Genomic DNA, 19,987 nt, shown 5'->3' with positions numbered 1-19,987 from the left:
AGGAATAACCCGGGAATACCTACATCTTCATTCCAATCTTCAGTTCCCCATTCCTCTGTTGCAGTCCTCCAAGCACCTGGCAATAAAGGAAAAAAAAACAAACAAACAACAGTGAAGTAATTTTAAGTGGCAGTGCAAGATATGTGCAAAAAACACTAACGTATTAACATTTTGGCAGCCAAAAGTGTAGCCAGATTTTAGTAATCAGAAGGGATTCCTAGGCTCCAGAAGGAGAAAAAGACTATTTAGGAAGTGATACCTCAGAAGACGAGGGTTTTAATAAGATTATGATTTCACACCTACTTTCTGGTTTTGTCACATAGTTTTAATGGTAAAGGCAGTGGGGGTGTGGGAGCCAGGGGACAACAGACCCAATGCTCCAGGCAAACTCTTACACCCTTCAGCCCTTTGACTTAGTGGTCAATTCAAGTAAAATGGCAGCAGCCAATTTAGACGAGAACTACACCTGCTCATCCGGTAGGAGACAACTCTGGGGGTCTGGAGAAAACAGCAGTGAGAAGGAACACAACGGCCGTCACAGGCTAGCGGGACGGCAGTAAAGAAGGACCAGGGTCCAAACTAAGGGGATGGACAACTATCTGCTACAGGAACTCAATTTAAAAATGTATACTCAGTAGCAGTCAAGTTTATAGATCTCGCTGGACTAATCATAAGAAACCCTCATGGGTCTTGCTCTTTTCAAAAGACACTGGCCAAAACGGAGAAATTAAATGTGCATCAGTTATTATCCTAATCCTAATCCTACAAAGTGTGGCATCTAACCCAAGGGATCTGTGAAGACAATACAGGTGTACACTCTCCTCACGGTGGTAAAAATGAAGTCAGGATAGTTTCTATAGGAAAGGGCCATCAGCAATCAAACCACCTTCCACATCCCCCTTATTTTGCTTCATGTATACATAGATCCTCGGAAAGGGAAACTGTTCTGTGAGAGCCAGGATTCTTCCCTTCAACAAGGACCACAGTAAGAAATAGCCTGCCTATAGAAAAGGACAAGAACACTATTTTCTTCTCTAGAACAAGAGTACATATTAACTCTTAAAGTCTTTTTTCCAAATGGAGAAACCCTCTTAAAAGAACGGAAGTCTGGCATTCAGGTATTTCACTGTCACTGAAGAGAAATATTCTAAACCTACAAAACCCATCTGGAGTTATTCTAGGGCTGCCTGGCTGAGTCAGTAGATCATGTGACTCCTGATGTTGGGGTCGTGCATCCAAGCCCCACACTGCGTATGGAGACTACTTCAAAATAAAATCTTTAAAAAAAAAAAAAAAAAAAAGAAATTCTTAACTTTTAATAATGAAAGAACCTCATTTCCTAGAAAAAAAGATGTTCACTGTAATACCCCTCTCAGAGCGTTGTAACTGGACCAGGGAAATTCCAAACCACTTAATAATGGCAATGTTCTCCAAATCAAACTGAAGTCCAATCTCAGTTGAGACAAGCTACAAAGCACACTCTTCTCTCTCCCGGGTAACACTACCCTTCCTCTGCACTGACACCCATCCTGCCCTGGGTAAATGGAATCCCAATCTGTCCACATACATAACCCTGGAGTTGGAAGTGACCACACACTAACAGGCTCTCTCGAGGCAGGAATGTTTGCCTGCACTCTGGCGACTGCATCTGGGATGGGAAGGAAGAAGACGCCTACTCGACCCCAGACAGGACGTGCAGCAGTGGCCGAGAAGACGGTACTGGCGCAGCACGAAGGACAGAAAGAGTGCAAAGAATCTGAACAGGTACGAGTTTCCATTCTGTCAGCAGACAGGAGTCAATGTAAATGTTGAATCTTCATTAGTGGACAAAATTTTTCAAGAAGGGAAAACAGGCCCAGAGTATGAGGGAGAAAAGCAGAAAAGGAAAAAAGCAGGATGACAGGAAAGTTACATATCCACAGATATTTCAATTCATTAAAATCTAAAAAAATATCCGGGGCAGTGAGGCACCTGGATGCATCATACCAGGAGCAGTCTCAGACTTTCGGGGATAATCTGACCCCTCAACCCCAATGAAATCAAGTCCTGAAACAAAAAAGAAAAGAAAAGAAAAAACAACCAGTGAAATTTTGCTTATGAATGAGAACATTTGCCCCCAAAACACAATTCCCACTGTACCTGTGGATATTTTAAGGGTAGGTTTGAATTTCTTTTTAAATCAAAAAAGAGAATTTGAAGTGTGCTATCATGAAAACACAAGATCATGCACGGAAGTCAGTTCATGCCATGAAATGAACAACGGAAATGCATGAAGCTACACCCAACTCGTTCACACTAGCAAGACGGCAGCAGTATCACACAGTTTTTCATTCAGCCACAACTCAGATTTCTGATTCTAACCTCCCAAATCTGCTAATTTGAATAAGAAATAATTTCTTATTTCTAAGAATATTTTTATTATTAAATAATTAAATTTCTAAGAATAATAATTTGAATACGAAATAATTTCTTATTTCTAAGAAGAAATAAACACACACTTCATCATTCCTTGTTTCCAAACCAAATCCTTGCTGAGAACAACTAAGGCTTTCAATCTAGGACTAGGACTCCTTGCGTGATTTTCTATCCACAACAGAAAACAAATCCCTTAATCTCCATAATGTTTTGTGCCAATGATAAAAAACCAAATGTCCAAGAACTAGAGCTCAGAAACAGTAACTTTTGTTACTCAGACTGCTACCACTGCCTCTACAAAGCCATCAGGAGATGAATGAAGAGCAACTCATTCATCCACCTCCAAAGTAATAAAGACATTTCTTAGCCAAATGTCTAGGGAATTAAAATGGATCTCCATCTTGTCCATAACTCCACTTCAGTCTCCACCAATGGGAAAACTGTATCCAAGAGGCACTGATGACAGTGTGCTGAACAAAAGGCAAGAAACATTCAGGACCTAAGGTCTCACATCTCGTCAGCAGCAGACGAACTGTTTGTGCCAAAGACCCTCCCAAAGAGAGAGAGAAAGATCAACAGTCTTTGAAAAAGGGCAAGGCAAGTAAATAGATGGAGTAAAGAGCCTAATTCATGTTCTGCTACTGGATCATTCCTCCCTTTACAGGAGAAAAGGGTCGAGAGCTCTCCATGTGCCAGCTCAGCTGTAAGAAGTTAGTGATCGCGTAAGAATAAAACACTCTGGAGCCTAGAAGCCGTTCTTATTTAAAAGGGTGAAAGTTAAAAAAAGAGAAAGAGAGAGAGAGAGAGAAAACCATCTTTTACTCCCTAACAGCTCTTGGTATATCCCACAAACCTAAAATATCCTTAAATATATAGAGCCTACCCAGCTACAGACACCGAAGTCAGCTAATGACAACAAAAAATCGTATTTAAATCCCCTTAATATGGGCGCCTGGGTGGCTCAGTGGGTTAAGCCGCTGCCTTCGGCTCAGGTCATGATCTCGGAGTCCTGGGATCGAGTCCCGCATCGGGCTCTCTGCTCGGCAGGGAGCCTGCTTCCTCCTGTCTCTCTGCCTGCCTCTCTGCCTGCTTGTGATCTCTGTCTGCCAAATAAATGAATGGAATCTAAAAAAAAAAAAAAATAATAAATCCCCTTAATATTCTTCCACGTTCAGAAGACTATCCAATAAATAGAGCTAGAAAGATACAATTTCCCCTTTCCCCAGATACTGAAATTTTCCAAAAATGAAGGGAAAAAAGATACTACCTCAATGCGAGAAAACAATTAAGCTGTTAGTGGGTTTTGATTCTAGGCCTTTTAAACCTCTACAAGTAGTGGCTCAATTAATTAATTAATTATGGATACCTTTTCTGAGAGCAAAGCTAGACACTCTAACAGAAACCCTAGGAAATGCATGTGGACCTAACGGCAGCCACACAGGGTGACAGAGCATGGGCTCTGAGAGTCCAACAATTCTAAGTTCAAATACTAGCAATTTCACAACCACCCTTTCAGTCTGCTTGTCATCTGAAGATAGCGACTAGCGTCAATCTCACAGAAGAGTGACGAGGCCAGGTGATACAGCATGATTAAGTGCCCACAGGCACACAGACAGGAAGAGAATATACACAGTACTTCGATGGCCATCCCTCTCTCTCCTATCTCTGCACCCAAAAACTATTCCTCCACTTTTTAATATGATGATAACCTCAAAGTAATTATTTCCTTAGGTTTTAGAGACAAGAAACAAGAAACGGTCACTCACTCGTCCCATCATCTGGTTCGAAGTGGCCAGTGTTGTTCCACGTACTGCCGCCGCTGTTAGTGCCATAGTTATCGTCGGTACTGGCCGGCTCTGCGTAATCAGCGGGGTTAAAGGTTCTGGGGGTGGGGGGGGAAATGCTTAAAAGAGTCTCTGAGCTCTAAGCAGCACCAGCAAAAATGAACTCAGAGAGGACGGCCACAAGAACCCTGACTTTGCCCTAACAACAGATCAAACCAAGCCCCATTCTATAACCCTATATACGTCTACTTCCCTCACTTATCAGCCTACCTAAAATCCTATGGTATAATCTCAATTTAGATCTACCATCTGTCCTGGATTAGGACATCAAGAATCCTAGTAAGAAGCGCAGGTCATGACCCCAGGGTCCTGCGGTAGAGCACACTGGGCTCCCTGCTCCACGGGGAGCCTGCTTCTCCCTCTGCTGTGTTCCCTCTCTCGCTGTGTCTCTGTCAAATAAATAAAATCTTAAAAAGATAGTAGTAATAATAAAATCCACGTAAAATTTTGGAAAACAGCAGGTATATGCATTCAAATGAAGCTATGTGATGGAGAGAATGACCCAGGTGGGGGATTCTCATCTCTAAGCCCGAAGTCTACATACCTATCTGAGTCAAACGGTCTAGAAATTTTTCTGATCACAGTTCAGGTAGGGCTGCCTATTATCCTCAGGATACCAGGTATCAGCCGCTCTAGAATATTACAGTGGTGCTCAGGGGAAAAAAAAATTAAAGACTTCGGCACCAAATCAATGAAACTTACCCCATTCCTTGAGCAGAAAACCTTCCTCCTCGTCTACCAGAGCCACCTAAAGAGAAAAAGAGAAGAAAAAAGACTATTTTAGAAGCTGATATAAAACTACCTTGCTAAATGAGACAACTCTGCCACAGTTAACTGGGTGGTATTATGAGATGTTCTCTCTCTCACCCCACAGTGCAGTTAATATACACCCCAGGAAGACCACCATTACTACGGACAGACGTTTCCTTTGCTGACCAAATGCTGGTCCTTAAGCAAATACATTAACATCAACAATAAACATTAAAGAAAACGACACCTGCCTTCTTTCCCGCTGCCCCACTCAGCAGGCTCTGGAATTTGCAGGACATCTCAATTAAGATAATGAGACGCCATGTGAATGTGCTTGTTTTCAAATGAAGCAGACCCTAAAGAGCTAACAGTAACAGTAACCCTGCCCCCCATTCTCACCCCCACCCCTCAAGAAATTGATCACCTCTGCCTCGGCCACGTCCTCTTCTGCCTCTTTCTGTACCTCTTCCAGAAGGCCCTCCACTCTTGGTGCCATCTAATCCGTTTTCCTGACCCCGAACTAAAATGAAAAACACAGCCAGAGCAGAGTCAATAGAATTTATCTAAATATGTAAATGGCATGTATAGATGGTGGTGGGGAGTCAAAAATGAGGAAGAGAAAATGAGCTGGAAAGATGGGATATGATGGCTACTCAGGGATGAGCCACAACAGAGAGCTGTAGGTTATACAACTTCACCAATAACTGCAGAGTAATTTCATGCCAACCGGGTAGCTGCGGCTGGAAAACGCTACCTGTACGCGGTACCAAGGCCTCACAATAAAGAGTGGGAAGAACAAATCAAAAGGATATTATGGTTACTAGGTCCAGCCTAGCAGCGTTCTGACATCCCTGAAGTCCAGACATTACTGACCCACAGCTGGTTTTGTTAAAGCCCCATGCATACACTCTCGTCCACGGCTGGCACCTCTCCCTCGTCTTGGTGGCCCACCACGTCGCCGACTATAGTCTCTGTCACGGTCTCGATTTTCTTTGCCTTCCTCGTTGGATTCCGTTTGGCCACCATCCTTCTGTCCGGAGACTCCCTTCTTCTTCCCGACCATCTCCCACGAATGCTAAAGGGCAGAGCATTCACGTGGAATCAATATGGATTGCTATCAGGAAATCACAGATAAAAGCTGGGAAAACGGTCAACCCTTTTCCTCTCATCATCCAAGTCTAAGATACTTCCACTAATTTATGTCCTGTTTAAATGGAGGGTACAGACTACAATCTCAGTACAAATTCTACACCTATCACTGAAAAACCGAAGTCCTTTATTGTAGGGGAGGTGCTTATAGCTAATGGATCGCAGGGATCACTTCTATAAGGATCGCCAAGATCTGGATCCAGAGCAGTCACTTGGCAGATCAAAGGACCTAGTTATTGCTCCCTATCTTTCAAGGGTATTTCCAGGGCTGAAAAAATTAATTCCCTTTGGATTCAGTGACTCTCAACTTTTTACAGTCTTATTCCTGTCAAAGCAGAAAAGAACTAAAAGTTTCTAAAGGTTGACTTTGAATTCAGAAGGAACAAACCACATCGGGCTCCTAGGCACATTCTCTCATCAAGCAACCAGAATTCAGGAGGAAAACAACTGCGCCTACTCATCACCACCCCCCAACCCTCCAAACCATACTCTCTAACACACACACCAATTTCCTTTGCTAAAAAAGACCAAGTCAAGAAGACACAGCCCTGGCCCTGAGACATGTGGACTATAGGAAACCTCTATTCCAGGTTTTACACACTGTGTTCTCCCTATCCTTCCTGAACTGATAATAGTCCAATTAAACTTTCTCCAAAGCACGGTAATCTGTGATTCATTCCACACTGCAGGACAGAAAATCTGTGGTAAGGAAAGTAAGCCAGACCATCCTGCAAAAACCTCATTCCTAAGGAAATGAGTTTTATAAATCTGAAGTTTTAAAAAAACACCCCTCAGGGCTCCTGGGTGGCTCTTGTTAAGCGTCTGCCTTTGGCTCAGATCATGATCCCAGGGTCCTGGGACCCAAGCCCCGCATCAGGCTCCCTGCTCAGTGGGGGAGCCTCCTTCTTCTTCTCCTTCTGCCCATACTTGTGTTCCCTCACTCACTCTCTCTCTGTCAAGTAAGTTAAATCTTTAAAAAAAAAACAAAAAACGAAACTCTGGATTCACGCATATTTTGCAGAAAATACATACAAATAAAAATTCCCAAACACCAAGACCACCAGATCTTTACCACCCTAGTTCCCATCTTACTCAAACAACAAGGACCCAGTGCTCAGCAACAGCTATCCAATATCTAGTAACTTTAAAGAACAGCGACCAAGAACAATATGAAATGACTATTAATTTTTTCAGGGCCAATTAACATTACGGTCACATAGAATATCCTTCTTTAAGGGAAGCATGCTGTAGAGTATTTTATTTATGATGACTATAACTTACTTCCAAATAATTCCAAGTGTCCACCAATGGATGAATAAACAACATGTATCATATCCATATATTGGAATACTGTTCAGTCTTAAAAAGGAGTGAAATTCAGACACACAGCCACAATACGGATAAACTCCGAAAACACTACACCAAGTAAGAAAACATAAAAAAAAAAACAAATACTGTATGATTCCACTTACATGAAGTACCTAGAATAGGCAAATTTATAAGAGACAGAAAATAGAAGGTTACCAGGAGCTGGGAAGATGGGGAAAGAGGGAGTTATGGAGGGAGTTATTGTTTAAGAGATGCAGTATTTGTTTGGGAAATGGAGAGTCCTGGAAAGGCATGATGCTAACGGCTGCACAACACTGTCAGGGTACTTAATGCCACTGAATTATACACTTCAAATAATTAAAATGAGGGACGCCTGGGTGGCTCAGTCGGTTAAGCCACTGTCTTCGTCTCAGATCATGATCCTAGGGTCCTGGGATCGAGTCCTGCATCGGACTCCTTGCTCCACAGGGAGCCTGCTCCTCTCTTCACCTCTGCCTGCCACTCTGCCTGCTTGTGCTCTCTGACAAATAAATAAAATCTTAAAAAAAAAATATTAAAACGATAAGTTTTAAATGTATTTTACTATAATTAAAAGAAGTTTTTAAGTTAAAACCTCAGCTTAAAATTATAGGAAAATCATAACCACAATTCTGAAGAATCTACAATAGTTCACTATTAACTTTTTAAGAAGATTAAGGACCCACCCAGGACTCAGCAGCTCCTTGCCGCCTACTCTTCCAGTCTAAGCTCATTCCACACCACAGCTGGTAGGTCATTTTATGCTCACAGTAGCTTCAATTCCTAAGTTACCGTACCCCTATTATAACTGAATCTGCATCAGGAATCCTGGAAACTAGACTCAGAACAGCTTTCAGAGTTTTCAGCTAGTTTGTCTTAAAACCTGGCAAGCTTCAGAAACCTGTCACCTTTCCCTTCTCTATGGCATGTATCAGCAGCTGGCGCTACCCAGGTTCTGTAAGGAAAAGAAATTACCATGACCTTCCCAAAGGCACTGCCAGTTTTCTGATATGACCTCACCCACCCAAAAACGTCCAACATCCCGACAGCTGACATTACGCCCCACTGGTTTCACTAGCAGCTAGTTTATTTGTAGGATAAGCCTACATTTTCCAGCTTATTTTCCTTTCTGATATTGTGAAAGGTTAGCTTCATAGCATTAAGCAGAAGATGATGGAAGGTGAAACAAATGTGACTTGAAGGAGGGAAGGAAGGTGGGAGGGAGGAAGGATTCCAGACTTTTAAAAGGCATGAGTTCAGTCCCACCTCTTCCCCGCACCCAAGAATCTTACACAATTATTCTAGAGTAAACTCAAAGTGAGCCAAAGGCACTATTATATGATTATCCAGACAGTAATTTTCAAATAAGATAAATAATGTAAAATCTAAAACATTTTTTTTAAAGCAAACTTTACACCCAACATGGAGCTTGAACTCACAACCCTGAAATCAAGAGTCACAGGCTCCCCTGACTGAGCCAGCCAGGATCAAGACCACACTTTTTAAGAAAAAAATCCACAAATTTAAATTCAACGACTAAAAAAAGTTTTCCACTATTATTTCCTAATGTCTCAAGGAAACTGACAAACCTCCAACATTTAGCTAATGTGACACTGTAACACCAGTAAGCTGATCTCTCTAAAAGTGACTTCTGGTTATCTATCCCAACCAAAGATCCCCAGAGTAAGACCACGTAAACGAAGATTACTTTAAAATGATACACTGCTCGTTAAAACAATAAAGTTCTCTGCTAAGCACCACAGGCACATCCCAAAGGTTAGTAAGGCAGAACACCTGTTCTTAAGGGACTTAACAATTTGGGACAGTGATAAGACAAGCACAAAAATATAAAGATCTCATTAAGTGGAAAGGAGAAGAGGTGAAATTCTAGGGCAAGAGGTCCTCCAAGATATCCCCTATCATCTCCAGGGACGGTCAAAAAGGCTGTTAACAACCTCTCTACTACCTCAACAGAAATAACTTCAAGCAATGAAAATGTATTGTAAAAGGTAACACTAATGAGAATGTCTTGAAATCAGAATCCACTAGTTTGTGTGACTTTATTCAACAGCAATACAACAGATGAGCAGAATGTTCTATAATTAGTAACTAAGGCTAACATATAGCATCCCTACCTAATTGAGAACCCAGTCTGGAAAATACTCAATAGCCTAGAATGAATGATTTATTCTAAGTAAATTAAAAAAGACAGATTTTAGGTCTCCTCCTACTTACTGTATATAAATTTTAAGTATTCGTAACCCACAGCAAACAATCTCCAGGGCAGTTCTCTGCTCCATTTGGAGAATAAAGTACTCTCCTTTATTTATTTATTTTTAAGTATTTTATTTATTTATTTGACAGAGAGAGACAGTGAGAGAGGGAACACAAGCAGGGGGAGTGGGAGGAGGAGGAGCACACTCTCCGCTGAGCAGGGAGCCTGATGTGGGGCTCGATCCCAGGACTCTGGGATCAGGACCTGAGCCGAAAGCAGACACTTAACGACTGAGCCACCCAGAAGCCCCTAAACTACTCTCCTTTAAGCTGAGTTACTCTACTTGCTATTTTTAGAATATTCTGAGCTTCTCAGCCAGGGACCCACTTTCTAGAATGCTCCATTAACACTCTACCGTATCTGGGTTTCCTTCCAGTAGGACATTGATGGCTCTGTTGACATCTCCATTGCAGTCATGCAAAGCAATGACACATTCATCCTGGTTCTTGCCTGTGATATCAATCAACTGAAAGAAAAAGATCAGCAACCATCAAGAACAAGCTTGCACTCCTCACAAAAGGAAGCCAGGTGAGCAAGGGAAAAGGGAGAAGACACCAGTTGAGCCTGAAGGAACCCCACACTTAAAAAAGCAAAATGTGCAGAATTTTGGTATTCTAGTTCGGTAAGCAAAATGTTCACCTTTGATTAGGGATGGGGCCAAGGTATTTATGGAACAATCAAACAATGAAGTATCTAATAGGGAATCAAACCCAGAAGCACACAGGCTTCCCCACACCACAGCTTCTACAATTCCTAGACGGCACAACTGCTCAAAGTTGCTGTGAGAAACGGCATCAACAAAGTCATCCAATAAACAAGAAGTTAAAATTAAGAGAAAACCTTTTCGAACAAGGTCGCTGTCCAAAGCGGGACGGTAAATCAGAAAACAAAAGCGTGCACTTACTGGCTTAACCTGTTGTACTTCAGGTCGTAATTCTTTCTACACCTACAGCCCAAAGGACCCTGGCAGCCATCTGTGACATTCAACTCTGCGCTAACCCTGGTGTCTTTCCCCGCCGCTCACAGCAAATCGGCAGTAAACTCACTTGTTTCACCTTCTCCTCAAAGTCAGCGTCGTTATGGTCTGAAATCATCTGTGCAAGTCGAATTTGCTCCGCAGTGGCCTAGAAGCAAAACAAGTTCAAGAAAGCATGATCGAGAGACAACAGTTTAGAGAAGGAAGAGGGACTTATATAGTCAATAATCCACCCCACCTTCCAGTCCAATGTCCTTCTCCTCGTTACAAATGACCAAGTGGTAAAATACTAACGTCAATTAAGATGCCTAAATTTGCAAAATGACAAAACAAAACAAAACAAAACACTGAAGCTATTAGTATTCCACTCTACGATCCCTAGAAAACCAGGGAGCTTTTCCACCGATGTTCACAGTTAAAGCAGGTCCTGTTCGGGTATCACAGTGCCTTTTTGAAACGTTTGTGCCTTAAATAATTCATATTTATTTGCAATGTCACGTGTAAACCCTGTTCCTGTTTCTGCAAGGACCAATGCCACCTCCTAATCTCTAGGGCTGAGAACAACGTTAAGATTTTGTCTGAGGGAAATGCTACCTTACAGATACAAAGCCCAGAACCCATTCTTTCCAAGTCTCATGATGCCGTATGAAACAACAAAAAGGAAGAACACTGCATCATGGCGTATCATTAACAGTCATCAAGCCCTAAGTAAAAAGAGCCAAAGACTAGAAAACAAGAAGAAAAAACCCAAACCAAGAATCCAAGCACAGAATACTGCTGCACTGGATGGAAACCAGTAACAACCAGTAATGCTACCAATAAATCCATATCCCTTGGGTTCTTTACCTGTGGCCGCTGCTTGTGCTGTGTCTGGTTTTGGTTTTGAGGTTGTTCCCAGTTTCCCCGGGCTCGGTTAGTGCCCACCGACGTCATCATTTACAGTATATACAAATAACAGTATTTACAAGGTAGAATACTGAAAGATTTAAAAAAAAAAAAAAAAGTAATTTAGATGTTAAATATGGGCAAAATGTTTTCAACTTCTCTTTCATCAGCATCTTCACCAAACACTTTCATTTCTTTAAAAGCAACAAACAAGAAAATTCATCTGTTCTTAAAACATATTTAGCTTGATAAATTCCTTAAGGAAGAATGGCTATTAATCCATTTCTGTAGAACAAAAAATATATAAAGTATGTGTTAAGTCCTGGTTATTTTTTTAAGATTTTATTTATTTATTTGACAGAGTGAGAGAGATCATAAGTAGGCAGAGACAGAGGGGGAAGCAGGCTCCCCGCAGAGCAAAGAGCCCAATTTGGGGGCTGTTCCCAGGACCCTGAGACCATAACCCGAGCCAAAGCAGAGGTTCAACCTACTAAGCCACCCAGGTGCCCCCAGTGATGGTTTTATTTTTTATTTTTTTAAAGTTATGGGCACAGTCTGGTTACTAGCCCCCTATACATAGGTTTTGTGAAGTTTTGCTATCTTGGTAGCCAAGGGAAACAATGTTGATAATGAAAAGCCTCTACATGGAAATATCTAAAGTCCCTTTGACAGAAGGAAAGATAATCAGCAAAACCTGGAAACAAAAGCTTTCCAGGAAGGGGATTAGTCTACACTCCAAATAAAAGCAATTTAAAATACTGTACTCAGTCTACCTACAGAAGCACTCCTACCTCCCTTTACAACCAGTTTATGTAAGTTGCATGCGACCTCCATCACTTGGGAAAGGACAAGCAAAGTCTAGCCTTTCTCCCTCAAGTTTTGTCTTTCCTCATGCAGTGGGAGCCTGTGTAACCTTCAACAATGCAAGTATTAGCCCCAGTGACTGCTCAGAATCTCAGTCAGTTCCCCAGATAATTCAAACACAGTTTTCCCAGCTATTTCTGTTGCCTCCTAGTCCACAGTTCCCTGGCGCCAGAAATGCAAAAACTCTTCACCACTCACCTTAATATACAGAGAATCGCAAATCTGTCCCAAACCAAAAGTGTCTAGCACAAAGTTTTATTTGGAAGAAAGGGCTTCTAGGATTATCTTTTTCTGTTTTGTTTTGTTTTGTTTTGTTTTTTAAGAAGAGTTAGGATTTTATTTTTTAAGATTTTATTTATTTGACAGAAAGAGAGAGCACAAGCAAGAGCAGTGGCAGGCAGAGGGAAAGGGAGAAGCAGGCTCTCTGCTGAGCTGGGAGCCCGAGGCGGGGCTTGATCCCCGGACCATGACCCAAGCCAAAGGCAGATGCTTAACAGAAAGAGCCAACCAGGTGCCCCTCGGATTATCATTTTAAACTTGAGACACTATTTCCAGCAATGGGACTTTGTTGAGTCTTTAAAGAGACAGAGAACACACAGGGCCTTCTCAAAACCAGAACAGTTTTTGTTATTAACAGTTCTAGCAAGCGAGGATTCTCCAGAACTTAAGTTCCCTTCGTTCATACTTTGCTTTGTAACACCATCTCAGCGGCTGCATTTAGTAACAAAGAAAATATCCACCACATGACGGAGCGCTCAAAGTAAGATGTTACTCTGCATTGTTTTATTCCGTCCCAAAGAGAGTAAGTTTATATTTTCTGCTCTACACATAATTTTTTTCATTAATGAAACTTTATATATGGGGTAATGTTAGACCACTCAAAAGACACTGCTGAATTTGAGGGAGAAATAAGTTGGGCTTCTAAAGAAATATAGTAGGATTATTAAGGAAGTGAATTTCATTGGTTTTTTTGGGTCACAAAGAAAGCTAACTTCCCTGTGGATAAAGTCTTCACCAAGTTGGATCAACAGGATGCACAAGTCTTTGTGTTTTTTTGATACAGTCATTAAGAATTTAGAGTTTTACATTCTCTATCGCCAAAATTTTTAAAGAAATCCCGGAGCTAATTCTTTAACCACTACCTCTTCTCCCTACACACATGCACATGTGCACACAAAGGCCTGTAAATATTTTTAGCTAGTAGAGGATTATTTGCTACACAGTAGTCCATTTTCCCAAACTGGCATTATAGCCAAGTATCATCACTCACAAAAAAAACAAGTGTTCTTTCACCAGTACCGCTGGATTCAAATCAAAGAGAAAAATTAAAACTGGATGAAAACTATTATACTTACTAATTGACTCTAAAATGAAATTTCTAATGTGAATAAATGCTCCTGTAATTTACAATTACTGACTGCTTTCTACTTCTGTCGTGATTCCAACCGACGAGTAGAAATAATACTAGATAGGAATTGCGTGACTACCAGTAGGGATGACTGCACACGCTGTACCTGCGTAAATACATTAACGAGTTCTCTTGAAAGGCTCATAACTACTGACGGGAAAAAAGAAATAGCCCTGATCAGTCCGGCTGTTAACTTCCATTTCTTTCTTAGAAGTGCTTTGAAATGTGTGACTAAGAAAATTTTACCACCTAGGTAGGTAACCACACTGCGCGACAGGTCAAAAGTGAGTGATCTGGGATCACCAGAGGGCACAAAATTAGTAGCCTTTTAGTAGCAAGCAGAGACACATACCTAGAGTTATCACAGTGGAGGGGAGGAATCTTGTTAAGTACTTTTCCTTAGAAAATAAAAATATTTTACGGGAAACACAGGAGAAGTGTTGGGAGACCAAGCGAACAGCGCAGGAACAAATACTGGTTTCAATACAGGAGTGCCCTTGACCATCTTTTGAAAACCAGCTACTTGAAAAAATAGCCAGAGAAATTTTACAGAAAAAAATAAATAACAAGTATTTATTGAGTAGCTACTATGTGTCCAGTACTTCAGGAAATACAAAAGCAGTAGGACTTGGTTGCTGCCCTCAGGGAGCTCACAATCTAAGTTGAGGAACAATTCAGACACTCTGAAGCTGGACTGGGGCGAACAGGGCTTGCTACCTGTAACACAACTACTAATTCCCCTAGAGGCTCTGTGGAAATGACCCCAGCATCCCCTTCTCCACACTCTCGAGTCTAACTTTAAAGAGTGCTTGCCAGTTAGGACACACTTAGCAAAGAGGGGCTTCAAAAATCAGAGACAGAACAGTACATCTTAAGGTCTTGCATCATCAGTTCTGGGCCAGCAACACTTGCTGTCCGCCGCGGAAACAATCACCGGCATGCGCTACTCTTTTAAGGACAATGGTGTAAGACCTCGCAGCAGTTTACCCACCCACGAACCCATACATGACCCGCACGCTTGTTCTCCAGGAAGACTGGTTGTCACTGTCCCCCGTCCCCCCCCAAGTCACATCGTACACCCCCGAGCAGGATACGGGCGGGGAAAGGTGGATGGAGAGGACACCAAAAAAGCATTTCTCCATCTAACACTCAGGGACACTCAAAGGCGAAAACGGTAACAATGACAACAAAAAAGGCCTGTTACTGTGGTGTTTTTCCTTCCCCCACAGCCTACACCAGAGGCGGCTACTTTCGAGACCGGTGGACGAGCAGTCTCCTGTTTGTGCCATCAGTCTGCAAAGCAATTTAGGGACTGTCCACAAAGTGAGGGTCTTTAGAAATTCGGAATTCCTGTCCGATTACGGGGGGAGGGAGCACACACCCCAGGGCTCTAGTGACGTCCCTTAGGCGTAATACAGCCTACGGGGGTCTCCCCGTCCAGCTTCCCAAACACAGCACAACTGTTCGGGGCACCCCAAGCTACAGCATGGACAACAGCAAGCCAACGACAGCAGCCACGCACACGTCCCCAAAGCCGGGGCGCTGCGAGAGAAGGAAGGGCAACAAGAGGCGCTGACAAAGAGGCTGGGAACGGAGAGGGGACGCAAGCCCACGCGTGGAGGATGGGAGGCTCACCCCGCTCCGCGCCACCTCGGGAGCTCCCGGGGCCAATCGCCTCCTCACCTCCCACCCGGAACAAATTAATCCTCCGCACTCCAAACTGAGGGCCACATGGGGGAGTTCGGGGCAGCTCCACCCGCCGCCCCCCCCACCCCGCCACCCCCAAACCAGGCCGGATCCGGATCCGAGGAGGCCCGCAGCGGGCTGGGAAGGGAGGAGGCCCCCTCGTCGTCTTCACGGGCAGCGGCCAGAGCAGAGCAGGCCCTACCTCAGGCGGGGCCCAGGCCGCGCTCGCTCGCGCTCTTCCTCGCTCTCCCCGCTCAGGCTCTAGCCGCATGGCCCCCCCCTCCGGCTGCCCAAGCCCCGCCCCGGCCACGCTCCCAAATCGAGGCCCCGGCTCCGGCGCGGCCCAGTAGGCCGCAAATCCAACCATAAACAAAACCCCCGGCGGCCGACTCGAGGGGGGGCGCCGGGCTCGCACGACCGGGAGGGGTGTCCAGTGGGGGGAACGCACGGGGCGGGGGGCCTACGGGGGGGGGCGCGCCGGCGAGGTAGGGGAAAAGGGAGGGAGGGGAAAGGGAGACCGCGGATTTAAAGGGGCCGCGGACAATACCCGGCCCCGCCGCGCTGCCGCTGCCGCCGCCGCCGCCGCCAACGCCGCTGCGCTCCCAACTTTACCTCAGTCTCCTCCACACTGACACCCCGGGCCGCGCCGCCCCTGTCACGTGATGTGAGGTTCCCTCCTCCCCACCCCCTCCCTCCTTTCCCCTCTCGCGCTCGCTCTCGCGCCTTCCCCCTCCCACTTGCCTGCCTGCGTAACCCGGCACGTGACGCGAAAAAGGACGCGCACGCAAGCGTGCGCGCACCACTCCGCCACGAGCCGCCGCGCTGCGCTGCGGCTCCGGGCGTCAGCCCCGCCTACGCCGCGTGACGCACTGGCGGCCTCTGCTTCCTGTTCCTGCGTCGCTCGGCGCCTCTGCGCGCGCAGCCCGTGGGGCCGGTGCGGGCCTAGGTCACGTGCTGGGGGGTAGCGGGAAGGCGACGGTCCTTCTTGGCTGCCCGTCCGCCATGTTTTCGGGCCGGGTCAGCCTTGGTCTTTCCCCGTAAGGAAATGGCCGAGAGGTTTCAGGGAGCCCGGGCTGACGAGACAGGGCGGCCCGTGACCCGGAGCTGTGCGCAGGGGGGAGGGGGGGCGCGGCCATGGCGTCCGGCAGTAACTGGCTGTCGGGGGTGAATGTCGTGCTGGTGATGGCCTACGGGAGCCTGGTGAGGAGACCCCCCGCCCCGTCCCGCCGCCGCGTCTGGCCCCGTAGGGGCCCTTGTCGTGGGCGTCCCCCATCCCCGCCTGCCGCGCTCTCAGCTGCGCCTTCTCGGCGCCTGGACTCGGAGCCGCCTCCAGAGTGCGCGGGGACCGAAGCCGCGGCCCCCTCGGCCCCGGCCCCGCCCCGGAGCGCCCCTGGGAGCTCCACGGGGGCCTTAGGGACCGAGGCGTGCCCCCTTGTGGGTAACTGTGCTTTACTAAGGCGCCCTCCCGACACCTTCCGGACAGGTGTTCGTGCTGCTGTTCATCTTCGTCAAGAGGCAGATCATGCGCTTCGCCATGAAGTCGCGGAGGGGCCCTCATGTCCCTGTGGGGCACAACGCCCCCAAGGTAGGTGCTCGCGGCCCGAGGCGGGCCGGGAGGGGACTGCGGAGGCCGGGCTTCCCCGGCGCGGCGCGGGGAGCGGGAAGGGCCGGCCGCGGTGCGAGCTGAGGCCCCGCGCCGCGCCTTCCGGGGCGGCTCTGCTTGCGGGTGGGGCGGGGGGCGACGTCAGCCCCGGATCCGGACGGGCTGCGGAGGCCGACGCCGCGCGGCGTCTCGGAGCGTCCTCCTCGGGTGCCGCTGCCCTTCCTGGCCCCTGCCCCGCCCGCTCGCGCTCGCTCTCCAGTAAGTCGGTCAAATCTGGGGAAAAAAGAAACGTTTGATCTGCGCCCAGCTCTGTGCACGCGCGAGTCCCGCGGGCGGACTTGCGGGTTTTCCGCCGGGTCCGACGGGCGTCTGAGCCCGGACCTGTCCGCGCCGGGCGCCTGGGGGACCCGCCGCGCCTTCTCGGGGCTCGCCCTGGGCGCGGCGTCTGGCTGGGGTCGGGCCGCAGGGGCTCGCTGTCCCGCGCTCAGCTGTGCGCGGCCGCGCTGCGGGCCGGCGACGGCTGCCCTCGCCCTCCTCCCCGTGCAGGCGCGCGCTCCTGTCTCTCCTCGCGTCCTCGTGTTTTTCTAGAAACTGTTTCCCGGCAGATTTGATGTGTGTCCCTTTGTCTAATGCCCAGTCTCCCCTCGACGGCTTCGGGAGCGCAGGTCTGTTGCCCACAGTAAAGGCAGGGCCAGTAGTTCGGTACTGAGTGCCACGGCCGCGTTCCCTCAGCTCCGAGATCGGTGCTCGCCCCCCCGCGGTGCTGTTACTCTTCCTGGAGTTGTCGGCCGGGGTCCTCCGCGGGCAACCGGCAGGAAGGTGTTGTGGCCTGACGCCTGGAGCAGCGCTGCTTCCACATGCCTCAGTTCTCCCAGGTCCACCCGCCCTCCGGACGAGGGGTGCGGGGCCGGCGTCCGGCACCTCACGGTCGAGTCACAACTCGGAGGGTTTGAGAGGTCCCTGGACCGGACGAGATTCCTTCCGCTTTAAAGAAGTCTCGTCCACATTCTCGCGTGTGGCCGGTGGACGTGCCGGAGGGTAACACCGCTTCGAAAACCGCGGGGCGGCGTCCAGTGAGGCTGCGCCTGCGCCTGACCCGCGGGGCGATTGGTCTTCGCTGGTTCCGTTGAGCCGGAAGACGAGTGCACGGGCGTTCCTGTCGGTGGTGGTGACATTTCGCGAAGAAGCTGCTGGCCGAATGCCTGCTTGAGACGATGTTTACAGGGACGTGTCCTGGAATACCGTAAGGGTCAGCAAGAAGCCAAGCAACGTAAACACGTGAACACGAAGCACTAAACCAGGGGCGCCCGGGCGGCTCAGCGGTTCAGCCTCTGCCTTCGGCTCAGGTCATGGTCTCAGGGTCCTGGGATCGAGTGCAGCAGGGGCTCTTTGCTCAGCGGCTCCGCCCCCCCGCTTCTTTATGATCTCTGTCAAATAAATTAAGTCTTTAAAAAAAAAAAAGTAAAGCATTTTTGAATGAAAAAAAATATAAACTTGAATGAATTTCAAAAACATGCTGAATGAAAAAAACCAGAAAGTCATTCATAAAACTATTTTGTTGCATTCCGTTTATATTAAATTCTGCAACAGGCAGAATTACATCAATAGAAAGTACATAATTGTTGTCGAGCAGGGAAGGATAGGTTGACTGCAAAGGGATTGGAGAACATTTTGGGATGATGGGAATGTTCTCTACCTTGGTTGTAATGGTGGTTGAGTGGGTGTATTTGTCAAACTCATCAATACACACAAATTGGATGTGTTTTATCACGTGTAAGTCCGACCTACTGCAATAAAGTATTTAAAAAAATTTTTTAAGATTTTACTTATGTATTTATTTGACAGAGAGATGGCACACAAGCAAGGGGAGCAGCAGAGGAAGAGAGAAAAGCCAGCTCTCGGCGGAGCAGGGGCTCTATCCCAGGATGCTGGAAACATGACCTGAGCTGAAGGCAGACGCTTTACTGACTGAGCTACCCAGGCACCCCAAGTATTTAAAATTTTAAAAGACAAGTTGCAGAGGAATTCAAAACATTTTTTCCATTTGTGTAAAGTTCAAAACCAGGCAAAGCTAAACATCTTGTTTAGGTTGATGTGATAAACAGTAAAGAAAAACGAGGTTGACAAATTAACATTGGGGGTTGCATTCAATCAGGGATAGGCATGCAAGACTTCACAGTTGCTGGTAACATTATAGTTCATAAACAGGATAGTGGATGTAGGTGTTTATCTTAATGATTTTTATGATTACTTAAAATGTACGTAACCCATATTCCGTATATAATTCACAGTGGAAGTTTCTAAAATGGCAAGAAGTGGCACCTGGCTGTCTCAGTCAGTCAAGCCTCCAACTCTTCAGCTCAGGTCTTGAAATCTGAGTTCAAGCCCCACATTGGGCTCCACACTGGGTGTAGAGCCTACTTAAAAATAAGTTACAAGAAGAAAATCTGTTGGGGCTCTGGAACCCTCATAAGTAAGAGAGATGAGCTTGGAACTATTAACAGTGGTTGCTTCTGGGTAAGTGAGGGCTGGCTTTAGAGCCTTTTGTGAATTTTACACCATGGGTATGAATTACCTACTTAAAAGAGTTAACATAGGGGCGCTTGGGTGGCTCAGTGGGTTAAGCCTCTGCCTTTGGCTCAGGTCCTAATCTCAGGGTCCAGGGATCAAGCCCTACATTGGGCTCTCTGCTCAGCGGGGAGCCTGCTTCCCTCTCTCTCTCTCTGCCTGCCTCTCTGCCTACTTGTGAACTCTGTCTGTCAAATAAATAAATAAAATCTTTAAA

The 19,987-nt window shown here is 46.4% G+C and overlaps 2 protein-coding genes across 14 annotated transcripts in view; one reads left to right on the top strand and one right to left on the bottom strand.

Annotated features, from left to right (window-relative positions):
• The window catches only part of LOC111138910 (ubiquitin associated protein 2 like), a 41,300-nt gene extending 24,995 nt beyond the window's left edge, over positions 1-16,305 (bottom strand). For 5 of the 10 annotated variants that reach the window (XM_022490899.1, XM_022490901.1, XM_022490894.1 and 2 more), the window contains exons 1-10: positions 16,212-16,240; positions 11,603-11,732; positions 10,827-10,904; positions 10,136-10,246; positions 5,916-6,084; positions 5,434-5,529; positions 4,962-5,007; positions 4,182-4,297; positions 1,972-2,046; positions 24-76 (exon numbers count right to left, since the gene is read on the bottom strand). In XM_022490899.1, coding sequence (XP_022346607.1) covers positions 24-76; positions 1,972-2,046; positions 4,182-4,297; positions 4,962-5,007; positions 5,434-5,529; positions 5,916-6,084; positions 10,136-10,246; positions 10,827-10,904; positions 11,603-11,692 — 834 coding nt within the window. In that variant the 5' untranslated portion in view covers positions 11,693-11,732; positions 16,212-16,240. Of the gene's footprint in view, positions 1-23; positions 77-1,971; positions 2,047-4,181; positions 4,298-4,961; positions 5,008-5,433; positions 5,530-5,915; positions 6,085-10,135; positions 10,247-10,826; positions 10,905-11,602; positions 11,733-16,211 lie in introns of all 10 variants that reach the window. The other 5 variants (XM_022490903.1, XM_022490897.1, XM_022490898.1 and 2 more) reach the window with 2 other exon arrangements.
• A 226-nt stretch (positions 16,306-16,531) lies between these two features.
• The window catches only part of LOC111139004 (chromosome unknown C1orf43 homolog), a 10,385-nt gene continuing 6,929 nt past the window's right edge, over positions 16,532-19,987 (top strand). Inside the window, exons 1-2 of one of the 4 annotated variants that reach the window (XM_022491081.1) lie at positions 16,532-16,799; positions 17,083-17,184. In XM_022491081.1, coding sequence (XP_022346789.1) covers positions 16,734-16,799; positions 17,083-17,184 — 168 coding nt within the window. In that variant the 5' untranslated portion in view covers positions 16,532-16,733. The remainder of the gene's footprint in view (positions 16,800-17,082; positions 17,185-19,987) is intronic. The other 3 variants (XM_022491080.1, XM_022491083.1, XM_022491082.1) reach the window with 3 other exon arrangements.

The sequence above is a fragment of the Enhydra lutris genome, unplaced genomic scaffold, assembly GCF_002288905.1.
Source record: "Enhydra lutris kenyoni isolate GAN:26980312 unplaced genomic scaffold, ASM228890v2 scaffoldscaffold94, whole genome shotgun sequence".
In the NCBI taxonomy this organism is placed as follows: Eukaryota; Metazoa; Chordata; class Mammalia; order Carnivora; family Mustelidae; genus Enhydra; species Enhydra lutris.
Note: the sequence above shows the minus strand (reverse complement) of the source record. Positions and strands in the feature narration are given on the sequence as shown.